The following is an 18,218-nucleotide window of genomic DNA, read 5'->3' on the forward strand; positions in this document are numbered from 1 at the left end:
ATTGACATATATATACATATATATACACATATAGATATATGGAATAAATTGGGAATTTGGGATTGACACATATGCATATAAATACATATCTATATTTAAAATAGATAATCAACAAAGACCTACTGTATAGCACAAGGAACTATGCTCAATATTCTGTAAAAACCTAAATGGGAAAAGAATTTGAAAAAGATTATATGTATAACTGAATAACTTCACTGTACACCTGAAACACAAACTGTAAATCAACTATAGTCCAGTAGAAAATAAAAACATTTAATAAAGAAACAAGTACTGGCAAAAAGAGAAACTCTCGTACATTGTCGGTGAGACTACAAATTGGTACAACCATTATGGAAAACAGCAAGGAAATTCATCAAAAAATTAAAAATAGAACTATCATGTTGTTCAGCCACCCCACTTCTGTGTATATACTCTAAGAAAATGAATTCGGGTCTCAGGAGCTATCTGTATGCCCATGTTCACTGCAGCTTTTCAGAATAGCCAAGATATGGAAGCAATCTAAGTGGCCACAGATAGAGGAACAGATACACTCTGGTATATATTGTTAAAAAATAAGCTGAGACACATTAAAATCTACAAGAGTTTATTTGGGCAAACATCCATTCAACTCAGCAGATACTAAACTGAAAATGTTTAGGAGTGCTCTGCTGACAAGCTAGGGGAAAGGTAAAGAGAAGATGTGGAAGTAAAGCAAAGGAAGCCTTTGATTAGCCATGGATTAAGTGACTGTCTTATTTGAGAAAGCCAAGCTGACAGAGATTAGCTGTTCTTAAGTTTTGTTTTCTTGGATTCAAGTGCACTGATTCTGGCTCCGTTTGGGTTTGCTTACTAGGTACCTACTAAGGAATTAGAGCCACCTCCGTCTAATGGCTTCCTTGTTTATTACTCCAAGAATACATACAACTGAATATTATTCATCCAAAAAAAGTAACGAAAAAAATCCTGCCAGCTGTGACAAGAAGAATGAATAAACATTATGCTTAACTATAGTGTCCAGACACAGGATGATGAATATTGCACAATCTCACTTAAACTCAAGGAATCTAAAAGGTCAAACTCACAGAACCAGAGAGAAGAGTGGTGGCTGCCTAGGGTTGGGTGGGTGGAGAAACGGTACAAGCTTTCAATTATAAGATGAATCAGTGGTGGAGCCCTATTGTACAGCATGGTGACTAAAGTTAATAATACAGTATTGAAAAAGTATGTAAGAAAGAAGTGTGTAAGATGATCTCCTGAGAAAGGGAAGCAGTAGTGGGAGAAGGGAACCACACCATTGTCAGGTCAAAGCAACAATGGCAGTTACCTGAATTATTTTAATTTTTCTAAGAATAATTTGACTTAATAAATATCTTTAAGTTCCCATTACACAAAAAACTATTTGCTCATCCAATAAAATCTCACTCATGTTGCGGTAATAGTCTTGCTAGATGTGCAATGCTTTGAAAACTGTTTTATAGACAGTGTAAGCAGACATCATTAAATACCTTCTTACTGAGTCTCTAAAGAGGCAGTGATCCCCTCCTACAGATGTTATAACTATAACCTAATTTGTGGGACTTCCTGAAAACCATCATACTCTTTTACATAACTGAAACTGCACAATCTCATAAACATGTCCCCATGTACCATTTCATCTCCACCACTCTCAGGAACCCAAGCTTTTTGTTCCCCAAATTCTAGAATCTGGGAAGAGATTGTGTCTACCTGCTAATAAGCTCTTTATATGCCTGGTGGAAACTGTAGAACTATGCTGCCCAGGTGAGAAATACAATACTGCAGAGACACACTACAAGGGAAGCTCTGTTTGACAATGTAGACCGTGAAACACAAAAGATGGCGAGAGGGAATAAACATTCTTTCTCATGAATTCCTATTTTTGATCCTCTAGCTCAAAGGTTATCTTTTCACTAGGGGCCTTGACAACCATAGTCCTCACCATCAACCCTATCTGTGTTAGCAATCACTCTGTCTGTGCTTTTGGTACATATGTGCTTTCATTGGTTTGTCAGTATATTTTCTGGAAAAGTATCAATCATAATAAAGAGATCCAGCAATGACACAAATTATATAATTGATAGATGAGATCATTAAATTAGTTATCCCTTATGTTCAAGAAGGTAGAAGAAAAATAGAGCATGTGAAGTAAACAGATGGAAGATGTATCTGGATATAAAAATTTATAGAAATAAAGAAATAGTGTATTGAGAAAGTGAAATGTTTGAAAAGAAAAATAACACCATGTGATATTAACAGCAGATTAGCTACTGTAGAAGAGATTAGTAAACGTGATCAGTTCAGTTCAGCCACTCAGTCATGTCCAACTCTTTGTGACCCCATGGACTGCAGCACGCCAGGCCTCCCTGTCCATCACCAACTCCTGAAGTTTACTCAAACTCTTGTCTACCAAGTCGATGATGCCATCCAACCATCTCATCCTCTGTCGTCCCCTTCTCCTCCTGCCTTCAATCTTTCCCAGCATCAGGGTCTTTTCCAAATGAGTGAGTTCTTCGCATGAGGTGGCCAGAGTACTGGAGTTTCAGCTTCAGCATCAATCTTTCCAATGAATATTCAGGACTGATTTCCTTTTGGATGGACCGATTGGATCATCTTGCAGTCCAAGGGACTCTCAAGAGTCTTCTCCAACACTACAGTTCAAAAGCATCAATTCTTTGCTGCTCAGCTTTCTTTACAGTCAAACTCTCACATCCACACATGACTACTGGAAAAATCATAGCCTTGACTAGACAGACCTTTGTTGGCAAAGTAATGTCTCTGCTTTTTAATATGCTGTCTAGGTTGGTCATAGCTTTTCTTCCAAGGAGTAAGTGTCTTTTAATTTCATGGCTGCAGCCACCATCTGCAGTGATTTTGGAGCCCCCCAAAATAAAGTCTCTCGCTGCTTCCATTATTTCCACAATGGATATAGCATTGGAATTGAACAAAAATGAAATACAGAGAAAAAAAAAGAAAACAAAAAGAAGTACTGAAGAAAGGATTAATGAGTTGGGGGACAACTTCATGAAGCTTGGGAGAAGGGTGATGAGGGAATAAAAACATGTATTTGAATAAATAGTTACATAACTTCTAAATTTGATGACACAAGAAGCTCACAGATCCAGAGATGTTAAAGGACTCCAAGAAATACGACAATCCTTAGCAAAGACTGTGAAAGCTGTTATCTTAAGGCCTGCATTAAGTCTAACCATTGCTCTCATTTCTAAACATATACCTTAGCTCTTGTTTTCTTTTTTCTATATGATTTCTTATTCTTGAAATAATGGCTATCACTTTATGTGTCTCTGATTTTCTAATAACTCTAGGAAGCCTGGTCATGACCACCTCCTCTCTGCCATGCCTTCTTCACCCTACTCAGAGGAATGTGCTCTTTTCTGAGCTCCCCTTGTATTTGTCTGTAACTTTAGTCAGGTTGATTTCTTCTTGTTTTGGTTGTGAACGTCTATTACTCATCTTTAAATTTCTAGGATCAAAGTTCCTGGAACCAGTAGGTTTCACCCAGTAAGTGTTTGAGAAAAGAATGATGAATGTAGCTGTATGAATCTGTCTTTGTTGTCACTTCATTTCAGCATTTAGTAATACTTGCAATAATTGGTGTTCAATTATTATGTTAGAGTGAAGGAAGCAATTTTACTAATTAGCATTTGTAAAATCAGAAAGATGTTTATATGCTTCTGTGTGCAAGCCATTGTTCTATGTGTGGAGATACTAGAGTGAAAAAAGATCCATGAGCTTATATCCGAGTGTATATGTATTTGTCTATATGATTGTATATATTTGGTAGTTGGGAAATATACAAGTAAATAATTATGTAAGAAAGATAATTTAGATGTTGGAAAGCATTATGAAAGCAATAAAGCACACTGATCTGAGTTGGGATGGAGGTATTTTGAATTGACAGGGAAATCTTCACTGAGCAGGTAGTATTTGAACTGATATTTCTTAAAAACAAAAAAAGAAAGAAACTAGCTATTTAAGTTTCTTGGCCAGGAGTCTTCCATTTGGAGGAAACAATAAGAGCAATAAGAGCAGGAGCCATAAGGTGAAGAGTGCTTGATGTATTTGAGAGAAGCAAGAGAAGTGTGAATGGTATTTATGCCCAATAACTGAAATCCATCTGTGAAATACTTGTTAAAATAAAAATGTTAAGTAAGAATCACCATATATGTTTTGCCTAACAGCAAGGGGTTGAAGAAAACAGCCCCTAATTCACATTCACAGGGAATATCAAGGGTTTTTAATTCAATGACCATTAGGAGTATGCTCTCTTAGTCCAATAAATTCCTCGACCTTAAAATCCCTCACATTAGCATTTTTATTTTCCTAGTAGTTGTGACACCAAGCGTTATTAATATTGTGCACAAATTACACAGTTTACTGCCTGATGGAAGCGTTCTTGTCCCAAGGCTCTGCTGGGAACAGGTTCATATATGCAAATTGCTAGAAAATGACTTGCTCACAACTATTACTGATTGCTGATGAGAGCAAATTCTGGGTGTAATACATATAATTCATTTTATTCTGTCTAAACAACATTTCAGGCTATTGTTCCTGTCTAAAAAAGGCAGGAAATAAGCTTCTTTGGTTTCTGATGTCGCTAATCACTGGGGACATAGATTATATAATCAGGGTGGAGAATCTGGCTGGCTGCCAAATGTATAGGTACTCAGAAGCATGCATATGGATCTACTTATAAATACAGCTTGTAGAACATCCACAGTGGTAAACTCTTGTTAACACATTCCCTGCAAACTCGGCAAATTCATTCATCATGAAGTTATCAGGCACCCTTCTGCTTATGATCAGTGTGGCCTATTTGTTCATCTTGGCAGGTGAGTACTATACACACACACACACACACAAAATGGAATTCTGGTCAATGTTAGCAGTCATGATGTGATGTCTTTGTTTATGATGATGATGATGGTGATAAGGATGGTTATTGATGGTGACCACCTATAATGCTTTAATTTAGAGGAAACTTATAATTTATCACTATAATACTATGAATTATGATACTATGATACTATTATGAATACTATGATAATATTATGAATTATCACTATAATACTATGTAAGAGATAGTGTCATCTACTTGCAAAAACAATGTTATAATTCATAGGATGAGATGGCCTGTCCTAGACCAAATGCACCTCAAATGCCTAATCTAAAAGTTCCAGGCCAGGAATTCCCTGGAAGTGGTTAGGGTTCTGTGCTCATACTGCCAAGGGCCTGGGTGCAACCCCTGGTCAGGGAACCAGTATCCCACAAGCCAAGCAGTGAGGTCAAGGGGGAACAAAAAAATAGAAGTTCCAGGCCAGTTGCAAGCTAGCAAATCATAATTAAGAGCATAAGATTACAAATAAGTTTCATTCTTCAATGAAACAGCTTATATTGAAATTATAACAGAAATTATTACATAAAGTCACCTTCAAGAAATTCTTACCTAAGGAGCTTCAGCTACTGAAATGTTCCTGAGATGCTTCCATTTTACTGAAAACTGAGGCATTCTTAATTAGCCTCTAGGTATGCAAAGAAAAAAGAGAGAATGAGTGGAAGAGCCCAAGAGTAGGATTTTAATATTTGGCCTCTAATCTTCATTGTGCTACTATCTTTTTCTTTAATATTGAGCAACCTACTTCTTTTCTCTGGCTACTGTTCATATGAAAATAGAGTTGTGACCCTTATGTGCTCTAAGACTTGTTTCAATAAAAGGTTATGGTTAGGTACATTGTCTTTAGAATCTAAGACCTGGGCTTGCTTTCTGGCTCTATCATTTACAAGGTACATGCCCTCAGATGAGTTATTTGCCCCAGGTTACAATTTCCTTAGATTTAACACAGAACTATTAGTATGACTTAATATATGTAAGATTTAATACAGTGCTTGAAATATAGAAATCCCTTAGTACATGGTAGATACTGTTAGTGGAAATAGGGATCAATTATATGATTTTTTTTCAATGCTCTCCAAAATTATTTTGTATTTTATTGTTATATTAGCTCTTTGTTGGCCAATTGTCTTGATTATCCTTTAATCTAACGGTTCCTAGATTTTGAAATTTTCAACTTCTTTCTGGTTAAATATATGCCACTTCGACATATATTCTTGCCTTCCTTTCTTAAGTTAAAGCCTGGTTTTAAGATAAACATTAAAGAAGTGAATATAATTAAGTAAAAGCCACACAGATCATAAATAGCAAATGTAGTGAAAAGAGCTTTGTACCGGTTGTTTGTAACCTGGCCTCTGGTTCAGCTGTGTAGTTAACAAGCTGTGTGTCCTGAAGAAACTTTCTGCCCTTTTCTGGGCCTTAGTTCTTCATCCTAAATATGGCAGTTATAATATTAGAAGGTCTCTGTGGATCATTTTAACTCTAACACACTGATTCTGGAATCTGCCTGTCCTGTTGTGACCTATCATTGTTTGTTCTCTCCTTGCAGAGGCTGTGAGCCAAGGGGGCTACCAGGTATGTATTTCTCACTCTTAGGGGCCCTCTATCACAAGAGGCTGTCTTACAACAAAGGTGATTTTGAGTTGGGAAGTACTGTGACTATTTCATTAAGGTCTTCTGAGTTCATTTGGTTGCTCTGGTGAGAAGGTGGGATGGCCACATGATATCCTTATTTAGAAAAAAATGTCATTATTAGTGCAGATGCCTTTTCCTTAACTGTAGAAAAGCACTTAAAAATTACTTCCCATTTTCTTTAGATGAGCCAGATGTCACATTTCCAAAGAAATAGTATGTACACAGTTAAAGCCTCTAAAATAATACATTGCTTATAAAAATATAGGATGAATATCATTTATTTTCTAAATAAGGATAATTTTGAGAGTGAAAGTAGTATTTACACAGTTTTATAGAGAAGACATAAACTGAGACTTATTCAGCCAACTCAGAACATACAGTTACTCTAGATCTGAGTACCTGTTCAGAAGTCTCTACGAATGCTTCATGAAATGCATTCCTGTTTCCTGCACATACATATTAGATCTTCTGATTGAACCAGGATGTCTAGGGAGGGATGCTGAGGCCTAGGAATCTACATTTTAAGAAGCCCCTAACATTAAAATTGGAGAATCACTGCTCTATATCTTAATAAACACACTTAGGTATGGAGAGAGAGTACTTGCCAGACTCACAGACACTAAATCCTTTGGTATCTTGGAGTATGTGTTAGTCACTCAGTCATGTCCGACTCTTTGCAATCCCATGGACTGCAGCCTGCCAGGTTCCTCCATCCATGGGATTCTCCAGGCAAGAATACTGGAGTGGGTTGCCCTTTCTTTCTCCATTTCCTTCTCTTCTTTGTGTACATATGGACAGGTGGCTTGGTTGGCAACTAGTAATCACAGAATCTACACAACTGAGAGAATAATTTGTAATAGGGTCTATAATCATAAGAAATAGTTGTATATCTTAAATTTTTTAAAAATGTAGTCAGAGTTTCCTTTTTGAAATATGAGTTTTGAGAAAGAATATTCAGGTTTATAATCCAGCCCTATTACTCAATAAATGTCTGGTCATTGGTAACTTACTTCACCTTTCTGTGCCTCAGTTTCTTTATCTATAAAATTCAGCTAATAAAGTACTCAATTCAATACTACATGAGCTAATTTATATATAGCCCATAAGACTGTTTAGTGTAAATACTAAATAAAAATGAACTATTATTAAATTTTTATTTTAATGATTTAATCCTAATAACTAAGTCATATTTATCCAATTTTAGTTTTCTAACTAAAGGGTAAATATTTTAAATGAAATATTTATAAAGAGATATAAAGAGAAACAACTCTAGAACTTAAAAAAAAATTAATTCATTCAACAAACATCCTCCATGCTAATTCCAAAAAATTCTAACATTTTAACTTTATTCACATGACTCTCTTACTTCAAAATCATAGATAATTTTCAAATGCCAAGAAGATAATATCCAAATTCTTTGGCCTGGCTTTCATGTCCCTTATCAATCTACTGGCTGTCTCCTTGTTCAGCCTCATTCATTCTCTTACTACCCTGTGATCCAATTCTTTGACCACACTAAACAGCCTATTGTTTCTAGCATACCAAGACCTCTTACATGCCTCGGTTAAGGCTATTCTTACATTCTGAAATACAATTACCAGTCACACCACTGTGAAAAGTGTGCTCATGCTCTCATTTAGAAGGACCTTCATATCCTCCCTCATGTGGAAATCTCCTGAGAACAACATCAATTTTTCTCTATCATCCCTATGAATGATTTACTAAGATCTCATCTGTATTTTTACTGGATTTTACTGATATACTAAATTCAACATTTATCATATTATGCTATCCATCACAGATAGCCTTCTCTCTTAGAAAGTAAGCTCCTTAAGGCCAGAGGAAGTGTTTTCTCTCTTGTTCAGATCCTAGGTCTTTAAATGTGGCACAGCTTCAATAAAAATCTCACCTAATAAATGGATAGATGGTTGAATGGATAAACCAATGGATTGATAGCTAAAGAGATGGATTTAAGAATGAGTGAAAGATTCAACAAATGTTAGAATGTACAAGATAATAACCGATGTGATATATAGTATTTCTACCTTTTGAAAACTACTAATTTACCTACAAGAATTTTGAGATAAGGTTTTATAATCTATACATCTTACCTAAAAGTTTAATTGAAGATGGAGGTCTAAATTAACTTTTGGACCCTTTTATGTTTTAAAAAAATATTTTCATTTTGAAAAGTAGCCCAAAGAAATATTACATACTATGTATCTTTCATGCAGCTCACATTACATAACTTTGGTACAGTCATCAAAATCAGGAAATGAACACTGATACAGAACTGTACACCTAACTTGTTAACCTGAAATCCTGTTCAAACTTCACTAGCTACCCCAGAAATATTATATGATTCTCTTGTTGTAGGATCTAATCTGAGACCACATATAGTTTTTTGTCTGCTCAGTCTCTCTTCAACTCTAAGCAATAGCTACTTTCTTGAGGCAAAATTCAGTTGTAAGATTTTAATTAGAAATTTGATAAGACTACTTTGGAATTTCTAGTTACTGGCACAAAGTAGGCATTCAATATTTGTTGAGTGAAAAGTAAAGAAATAAAATTGATTTCTCCATAGAACCATACAAAAGGGAATTATAAAGGAAACTAAGCAACAAAAAAGAGAAAAAGAAAGTATGAAAATCAAATCATGCTGAATAAAAGAAAATACAGAAGAGAATGTACTATCTTTAGAAATTAACTTCTGGTAAAGCATATCCCCTCTTTCACACCAAAATAAACTTTCTGGGGCTTCCCAGGTGACTCAGTGGTAAAGAATCTGCCTGCCAATGCAGGAGACATGAGTTTGCTCCCTAGGTCAGGAAGATCCCCTGGAAGAGGAAATGACAACACATTCCAGTGTTCTTGCCTAGAAAATCCCATGGAATGAGGAGCCTAGAGGGCGACAGTCCATGGGGTCACAGAGTTGGACATGAGCGAGCGACTGAGCACACACACATGTAAATTTTACAAATCAGAAATTGTTTTTGCGAAAGAAAATGTTTAAAAAAGACAAATTTGGTCTTGCTTAAACTGTACTATATGAAATATACAGAGTTTTTTTAAAAATGTCTTGTCAATTCACAGACAATTCAATTTCACTTAAATCTTTAATCTACTGTGCTTTGATACAGCCTAGAAGTTGATTCTTAATGCCTTCTATTCCATGTGGTGACAGCAGAAAGCATAAAAGTAACAAGTCAGTTCCTTAACCCATGACAATTTAGAAAGTCATGCTATTAGAGTTGATGAGACTCTCCTTAACTTTGATTCTTCTGATGTTTAGGGCGAGAAAACTAACAGTTACATTTTGTTCTCTTTACTATACGAGGAAAATTATATTCTGGGAAGCAGGTGGAGTTACATATTTTCATGTTGAACTTTTAAGTCTAGAAATATATTTGAAATATTACTGAGATTAAATAATAACTTTATAAACTGCATTACTCTCAGGAACTTCTTGAGAGGAGGGACTTAGTATGCAAAATTAGGTTCTTGGAAAAATGGGTTTATGATAGATAAAGAAGCAAACTGGAAAATCACAATGTAATGGTATGAAAGCGATATGAAAGTGAAAGTTGCTCAGTCATGTCCGCTCTCTGCGACCCCATGGACTATACAGTCCATGGAATTTTCCAGCCCAGAATACTGGAGTGGGTAGCCTTTCCCTTCTCCAGGAGATCTTCCCAACCCAGGGATCGAACCCAGGGTTCCTGTTTTGCAGGTGGATTCTTTACCAGCTGAGCCACAAATGTAATGGTATATCTAGGTTTTAATTCTGTCCTCATGTCATGTGAAATGCTGGAAGAATGTCTTCCAAAAGGAATTGAGCCTTAGTGTCCCCATCTGTAAAATTAGAGCATAGGAAATATTGCTTTTCAAAGAAATGCCCTTCAGCTAAACTGAAAGCAAAATCTCAACAGGTAAAAGTAACACCAGATAAACACAGACTTTCTTTGCTTGAAGTAAGGGTAATGAAAGCAGAATAAAAAAGATGGCTACTAAAGTCTGTACTTTATTCCCGTGAGGAAAATCTGTGAGCAGATATTCTTTCATTCTACCTATGAAGTTGTGTAATTATATAAAAACACTTTCACACTATTCAACAAAGTTCCATGAGTTTCCTATTATGGTCAAGGCCTAAAGGAAATAGAAATATGAAAAAAAAAAAATCCCTGAAGTTTTACTTGATAAATGCATCTAAAGTCTTTAAAAAGGCAAATTAAAAACAGAGGGTTTTTTTACTTCTAGAAATGAAGCCTAAGGAAAGAACTGAAAATGCATTTATACAGATATTCCTAGCAATATAGATTGCATTAGCAAACAACATGGAAACAAACAAACAAGAAAAGGAAAAAACATGGAAACAAACCAAATGTTTCCAAATAGGGAACTGAATAATAATTAATACAATATATAGTAACTATTCAAAATGGTAATATAGAATGTATACTGATGCAGAAAGATACTGAAATAATATTTCAAGTTTAAACCATTTTATAAAATGCTATCAATGGTAATGAGACTTAGGAAAAATATATAAACAGAGAAGATGTCAGGAAAGGTACTATCAATAGTGAAAGTTTCTGAATAGTGTTCTATACGTGATTTAAATCTATCCCTTTTGTGCTGCTCTGTATTTTTAACGGTTCTATTATACCATGCATTGTATGATAGGTAGTTACAGACATAGCTAATGAAGCAATCAATTATAGAACTATGATTATATGCACATATATTTTATTATGCCTTACTCCTAAGAGTGTGCATTAAACCCGGGTCTCCTGCATTGCAGGCAGATTCTTACTGTCTGAGCCACCACAAAAGTCCAAAGTAAAACAAAAATAAGTAAACAAAAGCAAATATAAATAAAAATATTAATAACATTTGTGTACTACTAAAGGTTGATGTCAGCTAATAAACTTGTATGCATTTGGAAACAGAAGCAATCTTTTCTCGCCTGAGGATTATCAGGAAAATTTCAGAGTATGAGATGGTATTTGAGAGGTGTTATTTCATATCATTAAAGAATGACATAGAAGAGAAAATTTATTGCAGGAGAAAAGAGTAGTATAGTGCTGGGAAAAAAAAGCAAAATATTTTCACAGGTTATTAATGGCCAATGTGGCTAGATTAGTGGGTTCCCGTATGGTCAGAATGATATAATGGCTAAGAGTATAGGCTCTAGAGTTAAAACTGTCCTTGTTTGAATCCTGGTTTTACAAGGATTCAATAATAAAATAATGATAATAATAATAAGAGTTTAGTAATAATAAGAACTTTTAAAATGGATTTATAAGCATAAATAGAATATTTTTGTTATCACTTGAGAGAGGTAGTGATGTCAATGCCATTATTCATGAAATTAAAAAAGAACTTTTTAATCACAGGCTTTTTGCAGCAATTATGAGAAAACAGCTACAAATGGAAAACCTTGTCCCAAGATTAACAAACCAGTATGTGGCACTGATGGACAAACTTACCACAACCTCTGTGAATTCTGCAGAGCAGCTAAGTAAGCACCCGAAAGCTGTCTTTGGAATAGCATCTTTGGTTGAGGTCAATGGGGTATAAGTCAGGGAAGTTATTTATTAAGCCTTTTACCATGCTAAGTATTTTACAGATAGTTCTTATTAAAAATAAAGCAATATTATTAGCCTAACACCTAGAAAGCTTAAGTATCATTTCCCAATGCATTTATACTGGGCTTAACCCACATCTACCACACTTCACTGTGAGCAGTATCTCTATTCTTTCAGGGAAAGAAATGGGAAGCTCAATTTCAAACATGAAGGAAAATGTTGATTCGCCTGATGCTGCAAAGCTGGAAGTGCCTACAATATGCCTTTTGCATCAGAAGATTCAGTCTCTGTTTATCCAGTCTCCACTGCTATGTATTTCCCATCAGTTATTTTGCATAAAGAAAGCACTTTCAATAAAGTTACCTCGGCAGACTGACTACATTGATGTTCTTTTCAGCTAACAATGGAGCCACCTTTATTTGATTTAGACTAACTGCTAGACTGCCTTAGTACAAAATGATACAATTTGAAAACAAACCACAGACAGAAATTATCATCACACTTTTCAAATCCAGAATTCTCCAACCAGTACTCTGAGTCTCAATTCTTCAAAATTTATGCAAACGAAGTCAAGGACAAGAAAGCTCAATCCAAGAAAATATACATCATCTGATACAAATTAGCATCCTTTCAGTTCAGTTCAGTTGCTCAGTCATGTCCGACTCTTTGTGACCCCATGAGTCACAGCACGCCAGACCTCCCTGTCCATCACCAACTCCCAGAGCTTACTCAAACCCATGTCCATTGAGTCGGTGATGTCATCCAGCCATCTCATCCTCTGTCGTCCCCTTCTCCTCCTGCCCCCAATCCCTCCCAGCATCAGTGTCTTTTCCAATGAGTCAACTCTTCGCATAAGATGGCCAAAGTATTGGAGTTTCAGCTTCAGCATCAGCATCAGTCCTTCCAATGAACACCCAGGACTGATTTCCTTTAGGATGGACTTGTTGGATCTCCTTGCAGTCCAAGGGACTCTCAAGAGTCTTCTCCAACACCACAGTTCAAAAGCACCAATTTTTTGGCACTCAGCTTTCTTCACAGTCCAACTCTCACATCCATACATGACCACTGGAAAAAGCATAACCTTGACTAGCATTCTTTAGTATATATTTGTGAAGTATTTTTTCTTAGGGACATATTGAGTTAGTTTTAGAGCTTCTCAACTTGTACCCTGAGACAAGAAATAAGTAACAAATGAGACAAAATGTTGGTCACCTCAGTTATTTGGGGCAGCTGAACAGGTTATGCAACAGCTGAAGGCTTTAGGTTAGTTGTCTCTGGCTTTATCAGTTTACTACATAAAATAATTTTCTATGCATGATAAATTGTGAAAAACCTTGAAAGTATAGGTTTACTGGCATGTAGTATGCCCTCAGAAATCTAAAGATGGGTAGACAAGATTGTATCTTCAAACTGTTTGGAGGGAAAAATTTACAGCAACCAACAAATGTATGGCTCAAACCATAAAAAATTTGCATGCAATGCAGCAAACCCGGGTTTGATCCCTGGGTTGGGAAGTTCCCTTGGAGAAGGGAATGGCTACCTACTCCAGTATTCTTGCCTGGAGAATTCCACAGACAGAGGAGTCTGGCGGGCTCTAGTCCAGGGAGTTGCAGAGTTGGACACGACTGAGCAATTAATATTTTCACTTTCAAAGTATAGTTTGTTACACTTTTATTTTATAAAACCCCTATGCATGAATTATTTCATTAATCACAAATAATTATTCAATGCTTATGATAGATTCCAGGAGTCCCTGGTAGCTCAGACGGTAAAGAGTCAGCCTGCAATGCGGGAGACCCAGGTTCAATCCCTGGGTTGGGAAGATTCCTCCCTGGAGAAGGAAATGGCAACCCACTCTAGTATTCTTGTCTGGATAATCCCATGGACGGAGGAGCCTGGCAGGCTACAGTCCCTGGGGTCACAAAGAGTCAAACACGACTGACCGACTTCACTTTATGCTAGATACCATTCCCAGGATAGGGCAAACAAGACAAGATCCCTGGGGGCATAAGAATAAATATTTAAAAAATATTTTTCAGTTATTAATCAATTTATAAAGGAAGCAAAGTTGAGACATATAACAGAGAAAACTGGGTACATTTTGGAGAGAGTAATTATTTGAAATCAGTTACTTTGAATTGAACCCTGAAAGCTGAAAAGCATTTGGGCACAAGCAAATTTAAAGGAAGGGTGCTCTGAGTAAAGAGAACAACAAACATAAAAACAACAAGACACCAAAAACAAAACCCTGAAATGTAAATAAGGTTGCCATGATCAAGGGTGAGAGAAGTCAGTTTATAGAGAGCCTTGGGAGCCAAGGCTCAGCATTGGGGTTACTTCGACAGATATGCTAAAATATCTTTACTAGGGTTAACTATGTGGAAACAGCTAGTTAATGACACTGTGCTTGAGTTTCCTCAACATATTTTTAAGGCTGTGACCAAATACTGCTTGAAGAAGTTAATGAGATAATGTACATAGAGCTTCTCATACATGGTACCTATTTTGGTTATCATGGGGTCTTGATTCAATGTGAAAAAGTAATCACTATCTTGTCAACAGTATTATAACAATTATCTCTCTTTGCATAACAGATCATCTCCAACTTACTGGCTTAAAACAAAAACAGTAAGTTACAGTATTTGCCCACAATTCTGCAACCTGTGCAGGCTCAGCAGAAACGGCCTGCCTCTGCTCTAGATGTTGCTGGCTGTGTGGCTCCTCTGGGATCCACGAAGAATTCAGCCACATTTCTGATGTTTCAGTGGCAGTGCTAGAGAGGTTTCTCTTTGTCTCCCTGTCTCTGTCTCTCTGTAGCTTCTCATTCAACCCTGCCAGGCTCTTAAGGCTTAGACCTAAAAATGGCATGTTGTCATGTTCACTACATTCTATTGGTCAAAGGAAGTCACTGGCCCAGCTCGGATTCTAGGGAGTGGGATGGATTCCCCTGTAGGAGAGGAGTAAGTTGCATGAAGAGGATTTGTTAATGCTAATCTTTATAAATAACATTCTGAAAATATACTCTTTCCTTTAAAATATATTTCTAAGACTAATTATCAGTGGACATCATACAGAGGATGACTAGAAATATGGTTTAAGAAACAAGTAACAGAAAACTTGGACTCAAATGGTTAAATAAATCTGATGATCAACAGAGGACCAGTAATTTATTTACTCTTAAGTATGAAAATAAGGTTTAAAAAAGAAGTCATTGTATTTATGGTAGTGAAGAGGAAGTTAATCTAGGTGTGAGAAGCAGATTATGCTTCAGATTTTATCCCTAGAATTTGCACCCTTGCACATCAATGAGAGTCTAGGCAATGTCAGTAAACACCTTAATTATAACAAATTTAGTTCATGATTATCATAATTATGTTCTACCTTATATTTTATTGTTCTCCAGTCACATCATGTGTATTCAACTAAAGTAAAGATGGGAGTAGTCATGTTTCTAAACTCAAATGTTCACCTAAGTATACTAACAATAGCTAACATTAATGTGTATCAGATATCTGCATCATCTCAAATAATGATGAACTTGAATATATTTGAATTTCAGTTTACATGAAGACATTATGTGTTAAATAAAGAAACTGACAACCAAAGCAGAGAAGATGCCCGAGATTCTATCTTAAGCATCAGCCACTCTCCAGGACTTTAGTGTTCTGAAACTAATGCCTCCAATGGGGTCAAGACTGGGTGAAATGAGCAAATAAACTGAGAAATGGTGAGGAGCCATAGGTAGAGATTACCTAAGTGCTTGATCTTTGGCTTCTTTCTTAATATTGTGAAGTATTTAATGAAACTTGGTAACCAACTGGCAAGTCTCCCCCTGACAATTTTGGCAAAGTGACATGGAGTTTAAGATGTACTATGTCTTCTACTCCAAAAACCAAAGCAAAAAATCAGTTTGCCTGCTGAATTCAGTTTAACCTATTTGCATCTATGTATGAATAACCTATGGAGAAGGGATGGCAACCCATTCCAGTATTCTTGCCTGGACAATCCCATGAACAGAGGAGCCTGGTGGGCTACAATCCATGGGATCACAAAGAGTCAGACACGACTGAGTGACTAACACAACAACAACATGTATAACCTAATGAATGCCACGTAACTGATGTCTTCGGTCCTTTATTGTGCTCAATCTTTACATATCTCCTTGGAGTCAAAGAACAATACTTGACACATGTTAGTCCCCATCCTCCCAGAAAGGATTAAAAGGAAACATATTGGCTATTCACCAGGAGAAACTAATAGAGAGTTCAAAGTCTCCTTCCCTTTAGCTGCATGACAAATGGTTAGTTGAGATTAAATCAGGTAACCAGACAGAGTGCTGCAATAGCCCACAGTCAGAAACCAAAATTACTAAACTGCAGGTGTGAACTTTCTAAACCATAAAAACACTTAGCAAAATTTGACTCTTTCAGTGGAGTATTATTATCATGATTTTAGAAATAGTAAGGAAGATGGAAAAAGGCAGATGGAAAGAGAAAGATAAACTTGTGTTAAGATCACATAGCTAAATGAGAGGAGACACACAACCTCAGGTCATCTGACTTCACTGCTATTATTATTATTTCCAGCCAGATACAATGACTACTGAAAGGATATCTTCTATTTAGAATCTCACTCCAAAACATGAAACACCTTCTTCCCTTCTCTAACAAGTGACTGTGGGAAGCATTTTCTGAGCCTACTCCACAATAGAATTTCGACCTTATTCCAAAGTGTAAAGGAAGATACTAATGGAAGATAATTTTAAAGGTTGGAAAGTTCCCACAATTAAAGGAGAAATTAGATTTCCCATTTAGGAAAATTTGAGGATTAAAAGCAATTATTCAAAAAGCTCTTTGGAATGGTTTGGAGAAGAGATATGTTAAAGAGAGATAAAGGGCTACCTTACTCAGCACAATCAATGATACCTTCAGTTAAGCCACAGAGGCAGTGCTGAGACCTCAGAGCATAGGCTTCCATGAGACTTTACCTTCTAACTGCAGTATCCTCACATACAAGGCACTCATCATATTTGTTAGTTTTTACATAGGCTGTTTTCAAGTATGACAAAGCTGAAGTCAGAAAAAAAACATGGGTAAGATAGACATGATGGCATTATGTAAGAAGCATTTGTTTAAAGTAAAATGCAGATGCAGCTCTTGTGGTCCATTTGCTGTTATTTGAGAATTTACTGCATTGGAATCTACACCTGAGTATCTGGAGTAAAAATAATTTGCATAAAGTTTACCCATTTTTATCAATACACATGGTAGAGCAAATGATGACCTAAAGAATCTTGGTGGCGTGTATGTGGGCTTTCATTGCAAATTTTTTTAACTTGGTATTTTGAAACTTTTTGTAATAAAGTTTTAGTAAAAATTATAGGATGTTTAAAAACAATATACACATATGGGGTATTATATATACATTTATTATATATATTTATTTATTAATAAAATATATGCATATATAAACATACGGGGGCTTCCCTGGTGGCTCAGCAGTAAAGAATCCATCTGCCAATACAGGAGACTCAAGTTCGATCCCTGGATTGGGAAGATCCCCTAGAGAAGGAAATGGCAACCTACTCCAGTATTCTTGCCTGGGAAATCCCATGGAAAGAAGAGACTAGTGGACTATACAGTCCTTGTGGTCCCAAGAGTCAGACACATCTTAGTGACTAAACCACTGCCACATAAACATTTATGTATGTTCAAGGCCTTCTGGATCAATACAACCTCTTCTGACATTCATATGAAGCCCAGTCAGAACAAAGAAAAATTAGGTAGGGGGGAAAGTTACCTTATTACTGAAAATTCAAAATTTTCCTTTTTGATGCCTTAAAATTGTTAGCTTGGTTAAAATAAATCATTTATCATTTTCAAAATTTCCTTTCTAAATAAGCTGAAGTGAAAATCAAACACAATTCAGAACCACTAAATCTGAGTATCTTAGAATTGGAAGGGATTATAAGAATCACTTAGTTCACCACCCTTTCCAAAGCAGAAATCCTAAATTTAAAACAGTTTGTCTTGCACTTTCTTACATTGGAACTAGTTCTGCCATCTGAA

General features: G+C 36.1%; 1 protein-coding gene across 1 annotated transcript; it reads left to right on the forward strand.

Moving 5' to 3' along the window:
- The first annotated feature begins 4,790 nt into the window (after positions 1 to 4,790).
- On the forward strand, positions 4,791 to 12,511 carry LOC110135892 (serine protease inhibitor Kazal-type 12-like). The gene is made up of 4 exons (XM_020891241.2): positions 4,791 to 4,868; positions 6,477 to 6,502; positions 11,959 to 12,083; positions 12,328 to 12,511. The coding sequence occupies exons 1-4, from the start codon at positions 4,808 to 4,810 to the stop codon at positions 12,371 to 12,373; spliced, it is 258 nt and encodes an 85-aa protein (XP_020746900.1). The 5' UTR covers positions 4,791 to 4,807; the 3' UTR covers positions 12,374 to 12,511.
- Positions 12,512 to 18,218: the final 5,707 nt, after the last annotated feature.

This window comes from Odocoileus virginianus, chromosome 3 (genome assembly GCF_023699985.2).
Source record: "Odocoileus virginianus isolate 20LAN1187 ecotype Illinois chromosome 3, Ovbor_1.2, whole genome shotgun sequence".
NCBI lineage: Eukaryota > Metazoa > Chordata > Mammalia > Artiodactyla > Cervidae > Odocoileus > Odocoileus virginianus.